Source organism: Halichoerus grypus, chromosome 6 (genome assembly GCF_964656455.1).
Source record: "Halichoerus grypus chromosome 6, mHalGry1.hap1.1, whole genome shotgun sequence".
Taxonomy (NCBI): domain Eukaryota; kingdom Metazoa; phylum Chordata; class Mammalia; order Carnivora; family Phocidae; genus Halichoerus; species Halichoerus grypus.
The window spans coordinates 102,366,735-102,392,070 of NC_135717.1; the positions used below are offsets into that span (position 1 = coordinate 102,366,735).

The window sequence follows — 25,336 nt, forward strand, 5'->3', positions numbered from 1 at the left end:
CCTATTTAATCAGTTATGATGAAATGATGAGTTTAGGTCATATCTTTTCCTTTTTCTTTTTTTTTAAGATTTGTTTATGTATATGAGAGCGAGAGTGTGTGCGAGCAGGGGCAGGGGCAGAGGGAGAGAGAATCTCAAACAGACTCCCCACTGAGCACAGAGCCGACACAGGGCTGGATCTCACCACCCTAAGATCATGTCCTGAGCCGAAAGCAAGAGTTGGACACTTAAGCAACTGAGCCACCCAGATGCCCCTCCTTTGTAATTTTTGTTAAATTTGGAGGGTTTTTTGAAAATTTACTAATGAGCTAAGCAGAAGGAAACTAGGAAGACTGTTATTAGGAGTGTTAAGGTGATTAGTAAATTCTGTGTTCCTAAAGCCAGGCTGGACTGTCCTTCCCCCTGCCCAGAACTCTTTCCAAATTGGTTCTTCTTGACTGTGGCCGTCACTGATCTGGTTAGTGCAGCCTGTGCCCCCAACAGTTGCCTACAATACCCCTGAGGGTCAGTATTCCCCCCTCAAGAACTTAAAAGTTCTCACAGAAAGACTTTATGTAACAAACCCACACGGAAAGGTATCTAAGTTTATTGCTGAATTGTATAATTTGGAAACTAAAGCTAAATAAAAAAAGAACTCTCTGATGAAAACTTCTTTTTTTCACTAAGTGCTTGACAAACAGATATGTGACTTATATACAAATTTTTTTTTAAAACTTGATTAATGTGGTCTCTGTAGTTTATTGTCAAAGGCCTGTCCATATTTTCACAAACATATGAATAGCAAGAATCAATGTCCTACCTCTATCTGCAAAGATGGGAAAATGACACAGGTTTACTCCCAAATTAAGAAGGTTGCTAGGAATTATTGTCAAGTTATTTTACTCAAACAGAAATGTTCATGTCTCTGGTCATGTGTGTTTTTGTGTGCTTTAGTCTACTCAAGCTGCTATAATAAAATACTATAGACCAGGTGGCTTTAATGGACCTTTATTTCTTATAGTTTTTGAGGCTCCAAGTCCATGGTTAAGGTGCCAGCAAATTCAGTTTCTGGTGGGAGCTCTCTTCTTGGCATAGTAGACAACTGCCTTCTCTCTATGTACTCACATAGCCTTTCCTTGGTGCCTGTTCGAAGAGAGACTGTTCTCTGGTGTCTCCTTGTTCGGACACCAGTCCTGCCAGATTAGGGCCCTACCCTGATGACCTCATGTAACCCCAAGGCCTTATATCCAAATACCATCAGCTGAGGGGGTAGGGTTTCAACATATGCATTTGGAGGGGACATAATTCAGTCCATATCAGTGTGTAATGTCAGTTGAGCAGCTCTTTTAAAAATAATTTAAATACATTTTAAACTAAGGAGGTTTGTTTTGCAAATGTCTTTGTACTTTCAGTGCCCACAGCAAAAGAAGAGACTATAAAAATACTGGCTGCCATTACTTTCTGAGAACTTCTTTTTTAAAGTATGTATTATTAAATTACCTTTTAAGTCATGGAAAAAAATTATAGACATGAAATGAGGCTCTTTTCCTTGAATCCTATCACACAATTATACAGCTACTGTCATTTATTTCATAGCCCTCCCCCAGTCTTTCCCATAGGGATTTGTAATGGGCATTATGTTTTCACAAGTTTGTGGTTTCCTTTTATTCATTGAATAATATTTTGTAAATGCATTTATGCAATTAATTCAGCACACTTATTGAAAGAATTTCAACTGTTCAATTTTGATGAAGCAGAACAACTTTCATTTGCTGAATTTTCCAAAATAGCATCAATTTTCTTCAGTAGATCAGCCCATATTACTGTGTCCATTGCCAACCAACATTGCATTTGCCAACAGGACTTATCTCTTAACACACAGCATCTTTGAATCTTCAAAAAAAAGGGCACAGAATTACATATAGATGGTATTGGCTCAATTATCCTTAGAATTATTAATATACAGCAACCAATGCTAATGGTTTTCCTCAGCTGGTCTCATGCTGGTCTGATTGCCATTCTTTCCTAAATTTGCCAGTAATCGGTTTCGATGGATGAAGGTGAGAGGCTCAATCCGTATGCAAGGTGGGGTTCATAGTCTAACTTAAAGCACAGAGACTAAAGGCAATGTCGTTAAATAAAAAGTGAGACATCTTTCTCTGAAGAAGTCTTCCTTCATCTCCACATTGAGTACAATCAGGATTTGCCATGCATGTAATTTGCTTGGGTAAATGTACGTAGCTATGAAGGATTTAGTATAGGTAAAATAGGGGTGCAGTGGATCATATTTGTACTTAGTCTCACAAGCAGAAATTTAAGCCTTGAATCTTGACTTTTTAATGTGGTGTGCTAAATATTATAAAATGAGTATTGAAGAAGGTCCAAGAACAGTGATTCTCTGAAGAAGAGGCCATTTTTCCCAAGAGCACATTTAGCAAAGTCTAGACACATTTTGGATTGTCACGCCTGGCTGGGGAAGAGGGATGTTATTACCATCTAGTGAGTAGAGGCGAGGGGTGCAGCTAAACACTTTACATTGTACTGGACAGCGCCCGGTACCTTGGTTAAGTAGGATTCCTGAGGGGCAAAGCACCTTGTTTCTTTTTTAAAAATGTTTTTCTCTAAAGGGCTATCAAGAAATATCCATAAACTTGTCTCCCTTAAGTATTTGAATCTTAATTTTTTATTCTCCAGAAGAACCACTCAAAGAATAATTTCCATATGCTGAAACCTACAAAAAATGTACAACTTGGCACAACAATCATGATTCAGTATTTTTAACATCTGTTCTCCAGAAACAAGAACAGCCTCATTTTACTACCAAAAGAAGAGTAAAAACTAGCTATTTCTACTCATGACCGTGAGAAATGATCCTGAGAATAAAAAGCTCCAGAAAAGAAAGGAAGAATCGAAGGTGCCTACAGCCCATTCACTACTATTCCCAGGGTCTAGACAGTATCTGGCACATAGTAGACATTCAATAAAAATGCACCGGCTGACTTTCAGAGGCCCCCTCCTTTTTCATGCAAGCATAATATATCCTACATTATACAGGATGATTCTGGTATTTGTCAAAGCGGCTTAGGCTTCTCACAAGCCATATCATAAGCATGAGGAACAGCAAATTATCCTTTGCTCTCTGCACTGGCAATCAGAAGATGACCAGTCAGCTGGTCCTAAACATATTCCTCCTTCTAGAGTTGTGTTATCGTCCATTACTGAATGTAAGTTTATTTTAATTTTTAAAATAATTAGCTTAATTATTTTAATGAATTATATTCAGGGTTAATAATTCCTGGACTATGTAAGTTTAATATATGGAACAGAATTCAGGGAGCCAAATTTTTTTTTAAGATTTTATTTATTTATTTGATAGAGCAACAGGGGGAGAGGGAGAAGCAGACCCCCACTGAGCAAGGAGCCCATTGCGGGGCTCGATCCCAGGACCCCGGGACCATGACCTGAGCCAAAGGCAGACACTCAACTGACTGAGTCACCCAGGTGCCCCGGGAGCCAAATTTTATATAGGAGTTTCTGGGGCCAGGAACTAAGCCATATATTTAGAGTGGAGGCAAGAAGTAGAAGAAACATCTCTGATACAACTTTGATCTGAGGATGAGGAATTCTCTGATAGTTTTCAGAACCACTTGCCTTGTTTAGAGTCTTGGCCACTCTCCTCTGCTGCCTGTTCCCGACAATCAGGTAATGAGTGCCACAAAATACTGGTTTATTTTGTTTCCTGTCAGAGAACTCAGTGTACTCTGCCATGGTTTTGGTTGTGCTTGACAAGTATTTGGACTCCAGACAGAGCAGGCAAATTCAATTCTTTGCGGACACATCAAGTCTTCCTTTGTCCCATAAGAAATGGGCTCATTAGAAATACACTATCTGTGGGGCACCTGGGTGGCTCAGCTGTTAAGCGTCTGCCTTTGGCTCAGGTCATGATCCCAGGGTCCTGGGATAGAGCCCCGCCTCGGGCTCCCTGCTCCCCGGGAAGCCTGCTTCTCCCTCTCCCCCTCCCCCTGCTTGTGTTCCCTCTCTCGCTGTGTGTCTCTCTCTGTCAAATAAATAAATAAAATCTTTAAAAAAAAAAAAAACAAATACATTACCTGCTTCTTAAAACTTTTTATCATAGATTACAAAACTCTGTCTGGGATCAAAATATCTTAACAGTATGTTCATATTTCTATAAAATATGACTCCACTAAAGCCTATAAGAGTGCAAAACCAGCATCTGACATCTTCAGAACAAGTGAGGTTGGGAAATAACCCTATCCAAACTCAGTTTCTCTTCTGTATTTTCCTGCCACCCATGCTTATTTATACCTAATATACTAAAGGAGTATGGTGCTAAAACAGGAACTGGCAAGGTTTATCATCAAGTAGAGTTGCATTTGGGGAAAGCAGTTTACTTGGCTTGATGACTGATTGAGTTACAAATCACCTCCTATTTCCAAAAGAGGCTGTATAAAATGCACAAGACAGAGCACTTAAAATAAATGTCAAAAGGAAAAACCAGGAACTATTAAGAGGAAAAATGTATAACCAGTGACTATATTAATAGCTAATACTTATTGAGTATATATTATAGGTAACTAATATTTCTAAGAGTTTTCTTTTTTTATTGATAAGTAATTAACATACAGTGTTATATTAGTTTCAGATGCAATTCTTACATTGCTCACTGCTCAACATGATAAGTGTACCCTCAATCCCTTTTATCTATTTCACCCATGCCCCCACCCACCTGCCCTCTGGTACCCATCAGTTTGTTCTCTGTATTTAAGAGTCTGGCTTTTTGTCTCTTTTTGTTTGTTTGTTTGCTTTGTTTCTTAAATTCCATATATGAGTGAAATCATATGGTATTTGTCTTTCTCTGTCTGACTTATTTCACTTAGCATTATACCTTTTGGTCCATCCATATTGTTGCAAATGGCAAGATTTCATTCTTTGTTATAGCTGAGTAATATTCCATATGCCACATCTTCTTTATCCATCCACTTATTGACAGACACGTAGGTTACTGCCATATCTTGGCTATTATAAATAACGTTTCAATAAACATAGGGGTGCATGTATCTTTTCAAAGTAGTGTTTTTGTTTTCTTTGGGTAAATAGTAGTGGAATTACTGGCTCATATGGTAATTCTATTTTTAATTTTTTGAGAAATCTTTATACCGTTTTCCACAGGAGCAGCACCAAATTGCATTCCCACCAACGGTGTACAAGAGTTCCATTTTCTCCACATCCTCACCAACATTTGTTATTTCTTGTCTTTTTTATTCTACCCATCTGACAAGTGTTAAGGTGATAACTCGTAGTTTTGATTTGCATTTCCCTGATGATGAGTGATGTTGCTCATCTTTTCATCTGTCTGTTAGACATTTGTATGTCTTCTTTGGGAAAATTGTCTACTCAGGTCCTTGGCCCATTTTTATTCATATTATTTGGGTTTTTTTGGCATTCACTTGTATGAGTTCTCTATATATTTTGGATATTAATCTCTTATTGGATATATCATTTGCAAATATCTTCTCCCATTCAGTAGGCTGCCTTTTTTTCTTTTGATGGTTTCCTTTGCTGTGCAAAAGATTTTTATTTTGGTGTGGTCCCAATAGTTTATTTTTTGCTTTTGTCTCCCTTGCCTGAGGAGATACATCTAGAAAAATGTTTTGGTGGCTGATGGCAAAGAAATTATCACCTGTGTTTTCTTCTAGGAGTTAGTGGTTTCAGGTCTCACATTTAGGTCTTTAATCCATTTTGAGTTTATTTTTGTGTGTGGTGTAAGAAAGTGGTCCAGTTTCTTTCTTTTGCATGTAGCTGTCCAGTTTTCCCAGCACCACTTAATAGACTACCTTTTCCTCATTATATATTCTTGCCTCCTTTATTATAGATTAATTGGCCACATAAGCATGGTTTATTTCTGGGCTCTCTGTTCTACTCTCTTGACCTATGTGTCTATTTTTTGTTCCAGTAGAATACTGTTTTGATTACTAAGAGTTTTAGTAATATGTTGATTCATATTATTCTTACCACAGCATTATTACATGGATACTTTTGTTATCCCCATTTACTAATGAGCAAGCTACAGCACAGAGAGAGTAATAATGTGCCTGAGGTCACAGTGCTAGTAAGTGGCAGAACTGGAATTTGATTTCAGATAGTCTTGCTCAGAACCTGTGAGCTCAACTAGGATGTCATACTGCCTTCCACACTTTTCTGAGCTTCCAGGCAGGCAAGGCAAGACTCTTCAGTACTTTTCCCAAGTGATAAAATCTTGAGAAAATGATTGGATAGATTGCAATATGAGTGACATTTTGCAACATGGTTAAAAAAAAAAAACTATGATTAATTGCTGTTTTTTACAAGATCCAAATGTGTTCTTCAAAATAATATTTTTCACATAAACCCTCAATAAAAGGGGTTTATTTTTTTAAAAGATTTATTTATTTTAGAGAGAGAGAAAGAGAGAGCACACAAGCAGGGGGAGGGACAGAGGGAGAGAATCTTCAAGCAGACTCTCTGCTAAGCACGGAGTCTGACATGGGGCTCATTTCACAACCTTGAGATCATGACCCGAGCTGAAACCAAGAGCCAGACGCAAACTGACTAAGCCACCCAGGTGCCCCAATAAAAGGGATTAAATAGTAACTCAGTGGATATAACTAACATGATTTGAAATCCAGATTTCCTAAGGTGAATAGGGTCAATGATTGGATGTGATTTCTGTCATTGATCCTTATTTTATTTGCATCTGTAACAGTCTGTCATTATCATGTTTACATATTTACCAATCTTTGTATTGCTGGACTCTTCTGCTCGAGGGAGCGCGAGGATCTGTTTGCCTCATTCATCTGCTTATCTTCAGAACTTAGGGCAGAGTCTGGCAGGGCAGGTACTCAAAATTATTTGTTGAGTAAATTCATGAGTGAATGAATCCTCCAAAGGCAAAGAGTTCTGCCCAAGAACAGCCTCAAGATCCTTACAGTATAAATTATGACCATCATTAAAATCTGTAAATTATGACTATGAGGAGTTAAGGAGTTCCTTAAGGAGTTACTGGCAGGGTAACCTTGACTGGAGGTGACAAGGCAGGGTGCTGATTTTCCTACTTGTTTTTTCTTCTTCTTCATGAGCTCTGATGTCAGGGCCAGTCCCTGGAGTTGTGTTCTGCATGATCCACCCACCGCCATCCAGCAGATCTCGGGGGGGGACCTGATGGGACAGACAGGAAGTCCGCACCCAGGCTGCAGCACTGTTTCATTCATTCAAAGCTCTCCACTGCTGCTTTCCATGCTGAAACACTGCAAAGGGCAGAGAAGGTTGAACAAGCAAGGCCAGGAGCAGAGGCTTTGTTAAGCTCTGAAATAGCACGGGGTGATTGTAGGGGCTCCGTCCATTTAAGGCCGTTGCCAGGAGCAGAGAGAAAGAGCAGATCTGGGAGTGGCAAGCCAGATGCGGCCCTTAGGTCCTGGGCCTCCCAGAAAAGGCACCATGTGCTATTTGACATGCCACGTGAAGTGTCTGCCTCTAAGCCCGGGTTCAAAACAATCCATGGAAAGCATGAAATTTCCAGATCCTGCTATATATCCCACCTCTGTAATCCCTTTGCTTTAGCACTTACATATTATATTCAGATGTCTGTCTATTTAGATGTCTGTCTCCTCCGTTAGACTATGAGAAATCTCTTGAGACCAAACCATGTCTTACTCATTTTTTTTTCTGCCCACAATTCCTGGCATAAAGTCTGGCAGGCAAAGTAGGCTCAATAAATATTGATTGAAATGAATCGTGTTGTCAATAAAGTATGATGCTCTCACTCTAACCTTTTTCTGCATTCAAAACTCCTGGAAGGACCAGCAACATTTTAAATTGACTGCATTTCAGAACTTCTGAGAATGTAATGTTTTCTTATTTCTCTTCCTTTTCAGGAACCTCTTTCCGGAGTTTTAAAAGACAAAGAGAAGAATCATGTCCATGATTGCAGCTTTCTATAGTGGCAAGTCCATCCTCATTACTGGGGCCACAGGCTTCATGGGCAAAGTGATGATGGAGAAGCTGTTTCGCACCAGCCCTGACCTGAAAGTCATTTACATCCTTGTGAGGCCCAAGGCTGGCCAGACAATGCAGCAGAGGGTTTTCCAGATCCTAAATAGTAAGGTATGCCATAGGGGAAGAGCCTTGGGGCAAGATGACTCACTACAGTGTTCCCTGACTGTCCCAGACCTGCAAGTGGGGGCCAGGATGCCTGGGCAGGTAGAGGAGAGGAGACAGAACAAGATGGCAACTAACAGCTCATAGAAATCTGTGATGTTTTCCTGTAAGAGAAGAAAGGGTGCCTAGGCCCTGTCCAGGGCAGGTGAGCAGATATTCTATGTTCTGGAAATTACTGAGTAAGAATCAAAATGCTAACACCCCCCAGAGTGGACTCTCCAGGCTCGAAATCTGTCACCGTTCAACGGAACCCTTTCTGACCTTTCTTCTTCTTTTTTTTTTAGGATTTATTTATTTATTTATTTATTTATTTATTTATTTATTTGAGGGAGAGAGAGAGAGAGAGAGTGCAGAAGCAGGGGGCGGAGGGAGAGGGAGAAGCAGACTCCCCGCTGAGCAAGGAGCCCAATGTGGGGCTTGATCCCAGGACCCGGGGATCATGACCTGAGCTGAAGGCAGACACCTAACCGACTGAGCCACCCAGGCACCCCTGACCTTTCTTCTAAATTCTAGGTAGTTCTGCCCCACCCCCCATTTTTGGACATTCTATTCTATTCTATTCTGAACAGATACGATTAGTAAATAGCTGTGTGATAATACTTCCAGTTGCCCAAACTCCGCAAGGTTTAGGTGTTCTACACTTGATCTGGGTAGTGTGGTATTTTTGTTATCCCATAGGTTCCTCTAAGGGGCAGACATGCAAAATGAAATATGATATGCATAAATGAGCATTTGGGTATCAAACCATCTTCTTCAAAAAAGGATTATGCATATCCTCCCATGTTTTACAAATTTGAAGGTAGTATTGGCTTTGGTCTCAAGCATATCAGAGCTCAAATTCTGGCTTTTCAAGTCATTGTCACTTTACCTCGTAAGCTCCAGTTTGCAGTGTTCAAAATAGGAACAACCACAGGGACTTCCCAGGATTGCCACAGGAGCTAAATGAAAAAAGGCACGTGTCGGGTTTATAGTCCTCTTTGGAATATACAGGGTCATTTAAGGTTAGCAAAAGGAAAATTTAAATAAGAGATTTTTTTTTTTACAAAGGCTCCTTTCCTATGTGCAGGAAGGCTCACATCTAGTGGAGGTGGTATCTGCTAGCCCAGCACACTGTAGATGCCCAGTAACCCCGCTGACCACATCTATCTGCAGGCACCAGGATGAGATTTGGGTACAAATGATCAGCAAGAGAATCAGGAAAGCTTCTCCTGTATCTCATGGCCTGACTCAGCAGTGGGAAAATAATAGTAGTTGACCGTTACTGGGTGCTTAGGACATGCAAGACACTATTCAAAGGCTTTTTTGTGCCTTACCTCTTTGATTTTTGTGAAGAAAGAATGATTCATATCCTCAGTGTTCATTTTGTAGATGGGAAAACTGAGACCTGAAGTGTTAGCTTACCAGAGGTCACCCAGCTAGGAAATGAGAGAGTCAGACTTCAGATTGGCTCCCGAACCAATACGCGTGTTTCTACCCAGCACCGCCCGCGTGGTAACTAGTGGTTCTGAGTAAGACCAAAAGGCTAAGTGGCGTAAAGCTGAAATCTGGAATAAACTCTCGGATCCCGCTTCAGACAGCTTCACTCGGTTACATATCCCTAACAGACTTTGTTTTTATCACAGAGCAGACATTCCCTTGTAGCTTTGTGGCCAGCTTATAGATTTCTAGGTAAATATTGTGGCAGGGAGTCTTGTGGTCAGCGCAACCTTTACCTACCGTTCTTTTTGATGACACAGCAACATTGCTTTTGTTCTGGAAATCTTGACTGTACTGTGTATAACTTCTCTGTAAGCCTGGCTTGTGAAATCTCTACACCTGTCTCCACTCTTGGGCTATTTATTGTCGGCTGTTGACCTTTGTAAATAGCGGTTCTCAAACTGTGGTCTCCAGACCAGCAGAATCAGTATCCTCCGGGAACTGTCTGTTTTTATCAGATGGTGCTTCCAGAGCGGGGGGCTTCAAGGCAGACTGACCTGGGTTTGAATCTCAGCCCTGCCAATTATTAGCTGTGGGACAGGGGGCAAGACACATACTTTATTGAGCCTTAGTTTCCTTATTTGTAAAACAGGGTAATACTGCCTTGCTTACCCAGGAGTGTCTGTCTGTCTGGCTGTCTATTCACCTTTCTCTCTCTCTCCACCCACTCAAGTCTTTCTGGATTCAGATCCAAGTCTGATATTATTAGGTATGGTAGGGCTTTAACCACTATCCCCTATGGCCTCACATTTTACTGTTAGGCTAATTAGAGCTTATTGTATAGATTTCTTTTCTCCATAAATTTTCCCTAAAAGAATTATGGGAAGAAAGAAATCTGTTGTGCATTATATGGCTAAAGAACTTAATATCTGTCGTTAAATGCCGTGTCTGCATGACCCTTTTGTGGGTTCTTTTTTTTCTCTTTTTTTCTTTTTTTAGTACTTTTATTCCTTGAGTGCCTTGGACATCTAAAGAATTTTGAGAAGCTTGCACACTATGTCTGATTATTTTTTAAGACAACATCTACCTCCATTCTATGTTGTCATTTATAACAGAAAAGTTTATTGCTAAAAAGAGCAGATTCTATCACCTGTTGAAAACAAGCCTTTGGTTAAGCAAATACCCACTTTCTTGGCACTATATGGAATTTAAAAAATGATGTGCTTTATTTCGGGGCATTCCAAAACTGAAAAGCTTCCACTACACAAATCATGGATTCTGGCCTCAGAATATGAGGACACTATTGTTGACTGCCGCTGATAAAGCTGTGTGGAAATAAGGGATGGCCCCCTGTCATTAGTTTCGATCTGTGCGACACAAGGTATTATTGCTCATAATCATTGTGAAACTAAAAATTCAAATAAAGACAAACCTTAAGATTATGTTTTTAAACTATGTGAATGGACGACTTTTGAACGGTAAACAAAACAAACAGAAAACTTTCCAGATTATGTTACTTTTTTTTTACTTAGAGCATGTCATCAGATACAAGTTCAGTTAATTTTGAGTTTTGAAACTGATTATCAAATTAAATAATTTGACTCTATTTTTATTAGAAATATGATACCAAGTATTCAGCATTATTATTTTTTTAATCTTCTAGTTTCCTTCCTAAAATATGAGAAACTTCTAAGGAAAATAAGATTTCATGTGCTAAAATGTGAATATGCTCATCACAGATCCAGGCTATTCAACTTGTGTGTCCCCGGGGTCCCCAAGCTGGCTGCTTAGTCTCTTACTTATGAAAAATGTGTTCATTTCATTATGAATCAACCAGCTTTTCATTGTAGCAAAAACCAGTTTTAGAGAAAGAGATTGATATTTTATCCATTTTGCTGTCTTGCATATGACTTTGCTTAACAAGACATGGCTCTTCCTGACAATAACAGATAATGAGTTGCCAGTAAATCATTCAGTTGTCAAGTTCAAAGAAATGTTGAAAGGTTCTTTAGTGCCTTAAAGCTGTGTTTCTTTTTCCAACAAACATGTCCCATTTATACCCATTTAGGATTTTAAATTGGTTATAATCTACTCTTAATAACTGTTTAAGAAAACATCAAGGAGACAATATCCATATTTGAAAAATAAAACCCCAGGTAGTTGAAATTGTATGAAGAGTGAGGTCGTTAATTAAGAGTAATTGAGAGGTTAGTATCTAAAAAATGTTTTATTGAGAGAATCCTAAAAAACGTTGGGCATCTTCTATTGAACTGTAGTAATCAAATAAGGGGAGGGTTGCAATGAGATTATGCTGGGTTTAGAATTAATCACCTAAGAAGACCAGGCAAAATTCAAGATTTCCAGGGTGGGAGTATCTTGTATGATGTCACCAGGAAATGGATTTATAAACAAAGACAGAGCTTGGCAGGTTGTGCTGGATACTTCAAGCCAACTTCTCTGGAAAAATGTGAATTAATAAGCTCTCATTTGTCCGTGAGATAAATCAACTTTGAAATACCATGGAGAGCTGTAGTTAATGAATCATGCAGGGTCACACACTGGGCTCTCGGTTCACAGAACTAATCAGGTTTAAGACAACAGAAGATAGTAACATTTTATGAAATACTTTGTTGACTCCTTTCACAAAACTGTCCCTGTTTAGTAGTTTCTAGAATGTATTAGATAAATTAATCCCTGAGAGGAGAAATAAGGCACTTAGATGAATCAACTTTTGAACCAAATAACACCTGCAAAGGAAATGTCAGCAATCCGACGTTGTCGAGTACTAAGAAGCATCCACCAGAAATGTTCATTTCATTTTACATACAAGTTCCTGGTTAATTTTCAAAGACTTTTTCATAAGAAAAAGAAGCGTTTCCATGTTTGGTTCAAGGCTACCCAGTAAAAGAGCTGCTTATTGCCAATCAACTTCCAAAAATGAACTTCTGATTGACATTAATGATTCTGTTAAATCTTTACATAAGGCAAAGGCAATTGGAAACAGAAGTTTGTATTTTAAATTCCCAAAGCCAGTTTTGTACCATTACTATTTTTTATTTTTCCTAAGAAACTATGCCACAAAAAGCAAGAGGCTTCTATGTACTTGGGACAACTAGAATGATATCATCTTGCCAGCAATTTACATTTCCCATGATTAACAAACACACACCTTTAATAATAGTGTAGCTGGCCTTCAGTTTGACAGTTATTCAACTCAGATTAGTTGAAGCATGTTAAGCCTGCCTGCTGTGGGCCATTTTCTTTCTCTTAAGAAAAAAAAAAAAAGAAGAAAGAAAGAAAGAAAGAAAGAAGGAAAGAAAGAAAGGAAAGAAAGAAAGAAAGAAAGAAAAAGAAAGAAAGAAAGAAAGAAAAAGAAAGAAAGAAAGAAAGAAAGAAAGAAAGAAAGAAAGAAAGAAAGAAAGAAAGAAAGAAAGAAAAGAAAGAAAGAAAGAAAGAAAGAAAGAAAGAAAGAAAAATTGATTTAGTCCTGGGGATATAATAACAATCCCAGAAACAGAAGCAATTTATTTTCTCAATCTCTTATTTTCTTTTACAATACAATTTACTAGGTAATTCAATCACTGGCATGATTTCACACATCCAACTTCTTTCCTTCCTTTTCAATTTCTTCTAGTCACATCAGGTCTTTTTCTTAAAAGCTTCAAATTTTCTATACTCATTTTACTCAAAAAGGCACCAAGCCACAGGATTCAGCTTGACTCTGAAATACATTCAATTTGCAGAGGTAGCTGCATCACACGGTATAATCAGAAACCTTGCGGTGATGTAACAAATGCATGCACACGCACACACACATGCACACGCGTGTGTGCACACACACACACACACACACAGCTGTCTGATGAGCCCCTTTTAAAAACTGAGCACTGCTGTATATGCGGAGAAGGAGTTTTCCTATGCTCCAGAACCTACTAAGTAGCAGGCACTCTGCTAGGCATCTGACTTTCATTAGCCCATTTTACCCTCACAAACCTCTGTGGTATGTGTTCTTGCTACCTCACAGAGGAGAAACTCATCCAGGAAAGTTGTCGCCTATCCAAGGAAATACCAAAGAAGTGACAAAGAATTTACAGGTGGTTCTCTTACCCCTAAAGCTCACACTGTCCCCACCGCCGTGCATGGCCTCCCCTGAGAAACTGCATCCTGTAAGCTCCGATTGTCTTGCCCTGCTCGCCAGGTGGTACATTTGCCAGTGATGACCACTTCCTTAGGAAGGGAAGGCAATGTCCACTTCTGGATTAGGATCATCACTTTTCCCACCCTTTCCCGTGGATAATGCAGAGATGCCACCAATTCTGCTAGAGACTTGGGAGCAATCTTCAGATTGGTTTCCATCTTCCTAGCCACCCTAGCTCCTTTTTTGCCCTGGGTGCTTAGTCTGAAAGAACTCTGTGAAAATGACCTTGGGGTCACAAAACATAACAAGACAGCTGTTTATTACAGATTTTTATGCAAAATGAACTAAGACTTTTTAATGCAAAATTATTTTTAAGAATAGCAGATTATATGCTGAATCATTAGTTCTCTGAGAACACAGAATGAGATAGTTTAGCGATTAGCATTTTAGATAAATATGCAAATGAAAACACTGAAGCCCCAAGAGGTGCGTAACTTGCCCCTGTCACATATCTAATAAACAGCAGAGCTGGGATTCAAACCCAGGCCTTCCTGACTCCACAAAGCCTGAGATCTTTCTCCGTGACTCTCACCTACAGTGTATATCAGACTCACTGGAGAGCTTGTTCAAAGTACAGATGCCCAAGCTTCAACTTAAACTGAGGTAGAATCTCCAGGATCAGGACATCTGGGGTTTTGTTTTTTGGTTTTTTTAAACAACTTTCTAGTTAACCCTGCTACGTGCCAAAGTTCAATAATCACACAGCTACCCCATACTGCTTTATGGTCCTATAGAAATGGTCCTCACTATAGCAATAAAAACTTCTAGGTTAATCCTTTCTATCTTATGAGAGTTATTAGTGAACGAGCAAAATCATAACATTTTGTAAGTTTTTGTGAATCTTTATATTGGGTATGATAGTTTCTGCCTTAATTTACTTGCACTGATTTGTTATTTAATGGTTCTCAGATTATACACTTTCTTGATAAGTCCTTGCTCGAGAGCTAACTTGCAGAATCTGTTGATTTGCTTTTACTCAGCACTCCCAAAATTTCTCCGATAAATGTTATGGGTTCTCTTTTGCTTTAGGACAGCTGGTACTCCACAGAGATTGCCCTTTAGTTTAAGAGACCTTACCTTTTGTTTCCCAATTAAAAATATTAGGCAAATTTTGGTCGGCTACTTGCACTAGAGAATATAGTTATTTTTGAAGAGAGAGACTCAATATATTGAATAAAGATCAAAGACTTTCAAGATTATTAAAGATATGATGATTTGGGGGGCGCCTGGGTGTCTCAGTCAGTTAAGCGTCTACCTTTGGCTCAGGTCATGATCGCAGGGTCCTGGGCTCGCTCGCTCTCTCTCTCTCAAGTAATAAAATTAAAAAAAAGATACGATGACTTTCACTGGTCCCCAGAAAGTAGCAACTGAACCCTCTGTGGGTACCTCCAAAGTGAGGTCATGTGGGTGGCTCAGTTGGTTAAGTGTATTCCTTCAGCTCAGGTCATGATCCTGGGGATCCTGTGCCAGGCTCCCTGCTCGGCTACCTGCTCCCTGCTTCTCCCTCTCTCTCTGCCCCTCCCCCTGCTTGTGCTCACTCACGTGCGCGCGCGCTCTCTCTCTCAAATAAATAAAAATAAAATCTTAAAAAAAAAACACAAAGTGAGGTCATGTGGATAACAAGTTAATTGTAGAAATCCAAGTTCAGGACCTCTACGTTGTTTCAAAAGCATAATATAAATGTCACACCCCCAACCCCTTGCCCAATTCCTGCTTCTAATAAAAACGCAGTCATAGTGTCTGGGTCCAAAAGTCATACACAAGGAGTTTATCGAATCCAGAAAATTTCTCTTTCTGATCTTGTTTCTGCTGAATTTTCTCACTTAGGATATGTAAAGTTTCTCTCCTGCGTCTGGGCTATCAGTAACTATTGTCGTATATGGAATCATCTCTTGTGGTTAAAACAAATTAAGAGAGAGAAATCCTTGCTGTATAATGTCAAATCAATAGAACACTCCTAGACTTTCCAAGAGAAACGTATAGCTTTGTTACCGGTTTGAAATGGTTTAAAAGATTTATTTATTTAGAGACAGTGAGGGGGAGGAGGGGCAGAGGGAGAGGGAGAGAGAGAATCTTAAGCAGGGCTTAAGGGGGGCTCGATCTCACCACCCTGAGATCATGACCTGAGCTGAAATCAAGAGTCGGTCACTTAACTGACTGAGCCACCCAGGCACCCCAAGTTTGAAAAGTTTAGAGAGCCTCTTCACTGTGATCTTTCATTGACCACAGAAAAACATCCTGCCTCTGTCAAGAACAGGGTTTCAGGAAATGGAAACACAGCAGTCCCTCCTTGAGTCTTCATCAATGGCAGGTAGCTACTCCACTCTTTACCTTCTCAGTCCTATGCCATTACCTAAAGACTATACGAGAAGGAATATGATAAACTCTTAGAATCTAAAATAACTACATTAAGTTCTTTATTGGTGGACCTTCAGTGAAATTTTTGAAATTATATATTTTTTCTGCACTCATGTTTGTTCCATCTATTTTTTTCTTACCTTTAATGAATGGCTCACATCAGCAAAAGAACCTTTCAGAAGAGCTGGTGTCCACTGAGGACCCATTTGCAGCATTTCTTCTGTCCTTCGGTTATATCATTATTACAAAAGCAAAGGTTCTACTCTGAGCCTTTCCAGCTCCCGTTTGCCATCAGTGCAGAGGACCCAAGGGAACACTTTGTTTCTTCTACTTGCGGTAATTATCTGCTGTCTTTCTTCCCACCAACACAAAAGAGCTGGTAAACAAATGATTTCAGGAATCAAGCTCCCACTCCTGGTTCCATTACTGTTCTTACAGTAATTAATGTCAATGTAACAAACAACATTTGAGGCTTTTCAATGAACTGGGTGCTGTCCAGCATAAAATGATAAGCAAGAACCAAGGATTTACCAACCAGAGGGGGAAATTTAAGCCCTGACTTTAAAAATGGATGTGAATTTTCCAAATTAATGTTCCAAATTAATGTTTCACAAGTATGGTACCCAGCACAGCAGACCTATCTGTGGAGCTGGTTAAGGAATACAACTACCTGGGTTAACCTGCCAAACCTATTGAGTCAGGATCTCAGAGGGTAAGGAAGTCATTTTTAATTGGTTCCTGGATTTTTCTTATGCCTACACAGTTTGAAAACCACTGATGTCCTGTAACTGCCCTGGACAGTTATAAAGGGAAATGAGTCAAACACCATTGTTCAATTAATCCGTGTTAACACTCCAGCTGAAGAAGTTCTCATCTTGGGATCAGTTAAAATCCATCAGGGAACTTGATGTGAAATACAGACTCCTGGGTGTGCCCCAGTCATTTCTTATTCAGTGGGTGGGGCCAGGGGCTGGAAATATACACTTTTAATGTGCATCCTAGTGAATCCAATACAGTTCGCTTGGTGGATAACACGTGGAAAAGCACTGACCTGTTGGATGGTGGTTGGCTGTAATCTCAGCAGTCTATTGAGAATGTGGAAACATTTAAGAAGTATTATTTTGTTAGGGGTGGCTGGAGCAAAATGGTGAGATGCCAGGCAAGGCAAGTCGTATTAACGGGCATGGATCACATAGTAAAATGTGACTCTCACTTAGTCCTGTGGTTTGAATTGCTGCAGCCAATTCACTGATTTATTTCAATTGACCATAATAAATTCCATCTGGATTAGAAAACTTAGACTTTAAAAAAAAATTATACCATGTTCACTCAGACATGCCCTCTCATTGGAAAATGTAATCAAGGGGTGCCTGGGTGGCTCAGTCGTTAAGCATCTGCCTTCGGCTCAGGTCATGATCCCAGGGTCCTGGGATCAAGCCCTGCATCGGGCTCCCTGCTCCACGGGAAGCCTGCTTCTCCCTCTCCCACTCCCCCTGCTTGTGTTCCCTCTCTCGCTGTGTCTCTCTCTGTCAAATAAAATCTTTAAAAAAAAAAAAAAGAAAAATGTAATAAATACACAGAATATAGATCGGAATGCTCTTTCCTGAAATGGTGATTATCTCCATTTATTACATTTGCCCAGGTGGGATGAAAGTACAATAGGGGGTAGCAGGATTCTCCGCTGAAGTCATAAAAACCAAAAGCAAAAGAAAATCTTTATGGTAGCTCACATCATGTGTGAGGAACTCCATTGCTGTAAGGATGGACACTGAAGTCATTTTCCACTTACTACTCTAACGTAGCCAGAAGTCATCACAGGCCAAAGTCAGAGACTCCACAGAACCCTCACTAAATTTCTTGTGAATAAAATCTGTCATGCAGACTCAAAACAGAACCTTCTACAAATCCAATTATTAAAAGGGGGGGGAAATTGTGCACATTTTAGATAAATTTATCCAAGAAGATCCAATTTGTTGCATGATTAACATGGACTATGAGAAGGAAAACATTTGACCATGAAAACCAGTATTTAGCATGCTTCTGATTCATCCAGATTACAAAAGCTCTTAAATATCTTTCTGGAAGAACCAGAATGACCTTTGTTGAGAATGTCTCTCAGACACTGTATCCACGTCATCAGTCCCAAATGTCAAAAAAGCTTTGAGGATTGATCTAACCTCCAAACTCTTCAGGACTGAAGTCCCACACTACTGCAAGGCTGATCCTGCAGTGCAGAAAAAATGGTAGCTCAAAGGCAGAAATATATTAACTCGCCAGGCCAATACATGGACTTGACCTCCTTCCCTGATCACCTTCACTGGATTCCCAGAAGGCTTCTGAACATGGTCTTGCCTGATTCAAGAATATGAGACATGATTTCTCTGACTACCTTAGATCAATTTCTTATTACCCAATAAAAGAGCCTAGGGTAGATCTCCAATGGAGGGAAGAAGCCTACTACTCAGGATTAAGGAGTAAATGCAAACATTCTTCGGGGGCAGAAGGGGTGAAGGGGACAGGCTCTGCTACTCTACTATGATTAAAACAGACTAATTTTCTCTGCTCCTAACCTTCCTAAACATTTAGCCTTACTTTTCCTCACTGCAAACAGCCCATGCCAATACTACAGTAGAATTTCCTTTTGTCAAAACAGGTGGAAACCAAGATCATTTTGTTAAAATTATATTCTTTGAGAAAATGGAAAATACCAGTTGAATCTAAGAGCTTGTGTGTGGAGGGGAAAGTAGAGACTGTTCCATCTGAACAATGGTAATAAAAGCTAAAACTGCCAGTGTTCTTTCCTTTTCCTTTATAAAGAAATTAGAATATTAAGAAATCAATTAAATCCCATAAAAAGTACATGAGCTCATGTAATTCTTTTACTAGACAATAACTGCCATCGATATTGGAATGAGATTATATAAAAGTTGTATTTGTTTTACCCATTACAAATTTGCTGAATTTGTTATTTTCTAATTATGTTTGTGCTGCTAAGAGCTATTGTTCCTTTGGGCCAGTTAACTAAGTTGTTTCGAACTTGTGCCCGTGAGACCTCCCTTGTAAAGGCTGGTGATTTTGCTGGTAATTTGTAAAGGCTGATAATTTTGCACTGAAAGCCATATTTCCCAGCCAAAAATGGAAACAATCACCACGTATAAACATGAAGCTGCCTTGTTGGCGGGGATGGGGGTGGGGTGGGGGGGGCAGGATATGGATGACTCACTGTCACCCCTTCACACATGCAGGAAAAGCTCAAAATATACTCCTTAACTGGTTATTAGAACTGATTTTTTCGAATGTTTATCAAATTAAGAGGAGCAGAAATTATACTAAGCTGACTGAATTGCCTGGAGTAAAACAAATGGCTCTTGAGTAAATACCTTCTTTGAGTGATACTACAAATAATACCAGTTTTTGAGAATTGTGATGAGACAAGCCAGCAAAAACAAGAGCAACGTGATGGTGATGATGCTCTCTGCATATTGATTTATATTTATGTTTTAGCTGTTTGAAAAAGTCAAAGAAATTTGTCCAAACGTGCATGAGAAGATCAGGGCTATCTATGCAGATCTCAATCAGAATGACTTTGCCATCAGCAAGGAGGACATGCAAGAGCTTCTCTCCTGTACAAACATTGTCTTCCACTGTGCAGCTACTGTGCGCTTTGATGATCATCTGAGGTACATGCCCATTTCCCTCTCATGGTGGGGGGGTGTGTGTGTGTGTGTGAGAGAGAGAGAGAGAGCGTGCATGGCATGCATGTGTGCGTGTATATGTGTGTGTCAGTTTCTTTGTCATTTCTGTTAAAAAAAAAAAGATATATGCAAATGATGAATCACTAAATTCTACCCCTGAAACTAACAACATACTATATGTCAACTAAATTGAATTTAAATAAAAAAAATTTTTTAAAGATACATTCTTAATGAAAAAAATTCAAAGGAGTAAAAATTCTCCAAAAATCTCGCCACCCAGAGATGACCATTTAATATTATGGAGAGCATCCATTCCAACTTTTCTTTTCACAACCGTAATAAAATAGACTATGTTCAGCTTCACCAAAAAATGGCATCATATTGATAATTTTTTAGCAACTTGCTCAGTTATATCTTTGGATATCTTTCATTGTCAATAGATATTCTTTATAATTTCTAACGACTACATGACATTCCATTATACATGTATATAGTATACTCAACCAGTTCTGTATTGGTGGATATTTTTGGATTGTTCTAATTTTTCACTATTATAAACAATGCTTCAGCGAACATCTCTGTGCTTACATTTTTTTTATACCACTGTGCGCTTTACTTTGGGCAAATGTCCAGAAGTAAAATTGTTAGAGATGTAGCAGCTGTGCCCAGGTTATAAACGGTAAATGATACATTGTTTTCCACAAAGGTGGTATTGATTTACATTGTCCCAGTGCACATGAATGCTCATTTCTGACACCCACAGCCATACTATGTATTTCTATATTTTTAATGCTGCCAATACAATGGAAATTACATTGTGTATTTTGATTTTGGTTTTATTGATAATTAGAAAAGTTGAAGATGTAGAAATGCTGATTGGCATTTTATTCTTTTGTGAAATGCCTATTCGTGTTCTTTACATGTTTTTCTACCAAAACATTTTTTTTCTTGTCAATTTTAAGACTTGTTGGAATAGTTAGCATATTGATTTTTTTTGTCTTTTATAAAGGCTCAAAATATTTTAAATTTATCATTTGTCCTCAACTATTTTTATTATTTATGCAGTTATTCATAATTTCTTCTACAATTTTTATTGCTTCATTTTCACCTTAAATCTTTAACCCATTTAGAGTTTATTTGCCTATAAAGAGAAATAGGAAAATTCTATAAAAAGGAAAAGTGATGTGGGTGTGAATGTAGAGTAGCTTTTGAAAAATTTCTAACAGATGGCTACTTCTTAAGCAACATTTATTAAATGATTTGCTTTTCCTCTTTATTTAAATGAAGCTCTTATAATATACTGAATTTCCATTGTTGGACTCTTTATTTTGTTCCATTACTTAGTCTTTCTCTTCCAACACCACAGTATTTTATTACAGTAATTTTTTTTTATTAGGCAAGTATACACACATCATTCTCTTTTTATAGAATTTTCCTGACTATTCGCATCTGCTTATCTGTCTTGATTAAACTTAAGATAATTTTTTCAACTTCTTAAAAAGTTAGGAATTTGATTAGGACTACCTTGAATATGTCACCTAATTTAGAAAAGCTTAACATATTTAAAACATTGGCTCTTCCTAAGAACAATATATTGTTTATTCAATTTTTCTATAACCCTTAATGAAGTTTTATCATTTTTTTGTATATAGTCTGTTCATTTATTAACTTGATATATTTTTTAAATGTTCAGTTTGAGTATGTGCCTTTCTTCCACTGTATTCTCCAGTGTTTTCCTTTAACACAACTTTTATAAATGGACACTTTACTGAATGAATCATTGCATGTCCCAGGGTGGTTTTTTTTAGCTCTTTTGTTTCCCAGATATACAATTATGTAATCTGATACGGATTTTCATGACTGCCTTTGCAACTCTTATATCTGTTAATTCATTTTGTTTTCCTCTGTCATTAGCGGGTGGAAGTTCAGAGCAGTACTAACTAATGGTAGTGATTGCAGGCATTCTTCTTGGCCCTGACTTTAAAAGCAGTGCTCCTAAATTTTCACCATTGAACATGATACAGGCTAACAAAGGGAAAGGGATATATTTTAATAATTTATTCTTCTTTTAATGAATTTTTTAAAATTAGAGATGGATACTGAATGTCATTTTAAAACTTTTCAAAATGCATATAGAGGATCATTTAGTTTTTCCCTTTTTTATGCTCTTTTTTAGTTAGATTAATAGGGTTCCTGATATTGTATAAACCATGTATTTCTAGAATGAACCATTTCATTGTCATCACATATTGTGCTTATATAACTTGGTGTTCTAGTAGCTAAAACTTAGGATTTTGACATCGATTTTTAGGTCTGACCTGGACGTTTGCAATAGAAATTTCTATTTCTCATTCTCCATCCACTGTTGCTCTCCTACAGTTCATTTGAATTTTTCAGCTTCTTGAGTTAGATGCTCAATTTACGTATTTTTATATATTTTTTAAAGATTTTATTATTTATTTGACACAGAGAGAGAGAGACAGTGAGAGAGGGAACACAAGCTGGGGGAGCAGGAGAGGGAGAAGCAGGCTTCCCGCAGAGCAGGGAGCCCAATGCGGGGCTCGATCCCAGGACCCTGGGATCATGACCTGAGCCGAAGGCAGCCGCTTAACAGCTGAGCCACCCAGGCGCCCCTATTTTTATATATATATTTTTTAATTTATTCATTCGAGACACAGAGATACAGAGAGAGAGAATATGAGCGGGGGAGAAGCAGAGGGAGGGGAAGAAGCAGGCCCCCCGCTGAGCAGGGAGCCCAATGCAGGGCTTGATCCCAGGACCCTGGGACCACGACCTGAGCCGAAGGCAGACGCTTAACCATCTGAGCCACCCAGGCACCCCTATTTCTATATTTTTAATGGCTGCTTAAGAAACCCCTTTATACATTCAGAGGATTATGATTTTTTTTCCTTCCAGCTGATTTAGAACCAAACCATCTCTATATGCAATATGAACAATGCTTCCATGAATAGGATTTATGTGCACAGAATGCATCACCATATAACACCTTGCAGGCATCACATTACTGTGTAGCCACGACCCATGCTTTTCTTTTTGGTCCTTTGGTGCAGCCACAGAAATCAGATGGACATGCCAGTTACTGGAGTAGGTGAAGTTCTAGCAAGGCAGGATGCCGAGTTGCCTCACTGTACTTCCTTCTGCTTTACCTCCTGCAGACATGCCGTGCAACTTAACGTCACTGCCACCCAGCAGCTCTTGCTTATGGCCAGTCAGATGCCCAAGCTTGAAGCCTTCATACATATCTCCACTGCCTTTTCAAATTGTAACCTGACGCACATCGATGAGGTCATCTACCCGTGCCCTGTGGAGCCAAAAAAAATTATCGACTCCATGGAGTAAGTTGGGTCACATGAGGGGGTCAGGCGATGGGCAGATGGTTGTTCTCTGTGATTCTTTGTAGTCATTCATTAATGAGGTAACAAAGTGAGACACTTGAAACAGCATACTTGGCAAAGGTGCTAGCTTTCGCTACCCGATCCCTGCTGTTCCCTTCATGCTAGCCTGGGGAGGGAGTATAGTGCTTGGTGATGGGGAGGATAGGCATGGATAAATGCCATGGAAGAGTTTTTTGGAATAGTTTGGGATCGTACTAGGTGCACGGGAATGCTTTCCATAGAGGTGGTTTTTCATTTCTTACTGAACTCTGCATGGTCACTAAAGGAAGTAGAGTGTACAGTGTAAAAGTGAAGAAGAAAGCTTTCAGCGTCAGACCTTCCTATCTGTGTGACCTCGAGTGAGTTCCTTGGCCTCTCTGTGCCTCAGTTCCTTCATTTGTGAAATGGGGCTGATAATAGTGCTCATCTTGTAGTGATGATAAATTGAGTCATATAAGGCAGTCACTGTGTTCAGGAGTGTTTAATAACAGTTAATCAAAAGGTTAATAAGGAAGAACTCATAGGTAAGCAGAAATCCTCCCAGGTCTGGTAGGAAATGCGAGTCTCTTGGTCTAGGAGGCCAAGATACACTTTCCTTATTGTCCTGTTGTGGAGGAAAAATAACGGTCTAGCATCTTTCTCTTCTTGCCTACTAACAGGAACCACTTTGTTCTTAGAACATGGCCCTGGTCTCAGAATAAGTATGTTTTTGTTTTCTCCATCTTCATTCTTCTGCTCAATTTACCAAGTTTACCTTGTTTTAAAAAAAAAAACTGCAAAAGAAAGTATTACAGCAGAGAAAATAGACTACTTCCCATGAAATTTGTCAGATGTTAATTTCATGTAATACTGTATCTCTCTTTAAGATAGACTCTTTAAAATGAAGCTTAGCTAAATCAAGAGCTCATTCCCATCAGGGCAAACATTTTTATCTCCTACAGCTCTGAGAATAGATATTTTTACCTGTTATTTTAAAATATCCAGGACAAAGAAGAGTGAAAGTCATCCAAAGAACCTGGAGGTTACCTCAAGTCGCTAATAAGCAATGATTTGCTTAAGTGATGCAAAGGAACCTTCCGAGTGCAGAGCTTGTCGGCAGAGCTGGAGAAAAGATGCTCTGATGCCCTAAGTCGGTACAGGAGAGTGGATGTGGAAAGCCTCAGTGTGTTTTCAGATAGAATCGATTTGTTTCGGTTAGCTGCCCTCTCATAGTGCTGTCTCTTGGTCAGTGTAGTGCTTACATATTTGCTATGCCCAGGAAAACGGGCAGACCTGCTTTGATTCCAGACTCTGCTGCTGCTGAGATTCCAGAGCCTTCCTCTACTGCTGACCTGTCTAGCCCCTGACAGATCACAGCATGATGTGAGGCAGTACAGAAGTCTGGCAGAATTTGCCAGAGAAAAGAGACAGGAAATGAAGATGCAGTTCACCCACGGTGAGGGGCTTCTCCAGGTCCTCTGTAGCACTTCCTCCCTCCCAAACTGTGTCCAGACTCTACTCCAGATCCAGGACCCCTCGATCTCCAAGAAGAATAAACTCACCTCCCAGAAGGAGTTGATTTCTCTGCAGGTGCTCAGCACTTGCCATCTTTCCCCACACTCCGTGTCCCCTGGTAAAAGCAGGTGATTTCTTCATGATTTATGATCAAATCGTAATTGGCATTTGTATAAAACCCATGTCTGTCATTTACTGCTCCCCAAGGAGTATAATTATTTTGAAAAATATGCAGCCAAACAGAACTAAAAATGAAATAAATTTTGTCTCAAAAGAATACACTTTGCATGCAATTAAGGAACCAAGGTTTTTGTTGTTTTTTTTTTTTTTAAACAGGGAAAAGTCATAACCACAATTTATTAACTCAGAATTCTATATTCAGGACCACCTGTCCAGCCTCATCTCCATCAGCCCTCCCTTTACATGTGTGCTGCAGTCACACTGAAGTCATTACTCCTCTCCCTCATGCCTCTCTGCCTTGGCTTATGATGGTTCTGTTTCTAGAAACTACCTCCACCTCTGCTTCCCTGGGTAATTCTGACTCCGACATCAGAGCTCTCCCCTGGAAGCTGCTGGGCTGAGGCAGC

The 25,336-nt window shown here is 39.3% G+C and overlaps 1 protein-coding gene and 1 long non-coding RNA gene across 3 annotated transcripts in view; one reads left to right on the top strand and one right to left on the bottom strand.

Moving 5' to 3' along the window:
• Positions 1–25,336, top strand: part of FAR2 (fatty acyl-CoA reductase 2) — a 151,276-nt gene that overhangs the window by 88,281 nt on the left and 37,659 nt on the right. For both annotated transcript variants that reach the window (XM_036084669.2, XM_078075827.1), the window contains exons 2-4: positions 7,911–8,139; positions 19,670–19,845; positions 23,037–23,216. In XM_036084669.2, the coding sequence (XP_035940562.1) occupies positions 7,951–8,139; positions 19,670–19,845; positions 23,037–23,216 (545 nt within the window). In that variant the 5' untranslated portion in view covers positions 7,911–7,950. The remainder of the gene's footprint in view (positions 1–7,910; positions 8,140–19,669; positions 19,846–23,036; positions 23,217–25,336) is intronic.
• Positions 1,615–11,130, bottom strand: LOC144382354 (uncharacterized). Its single transcript, XR_013449125.1, has 2 exons — positions 9,062–11,130; positions 1,615–1,872 (listed from the first exon to the last, which is right to left on the bottom strand). It is a non-coding gene; the product is annotated as an uncharacterized LOC144382354 (long non-coding RNA).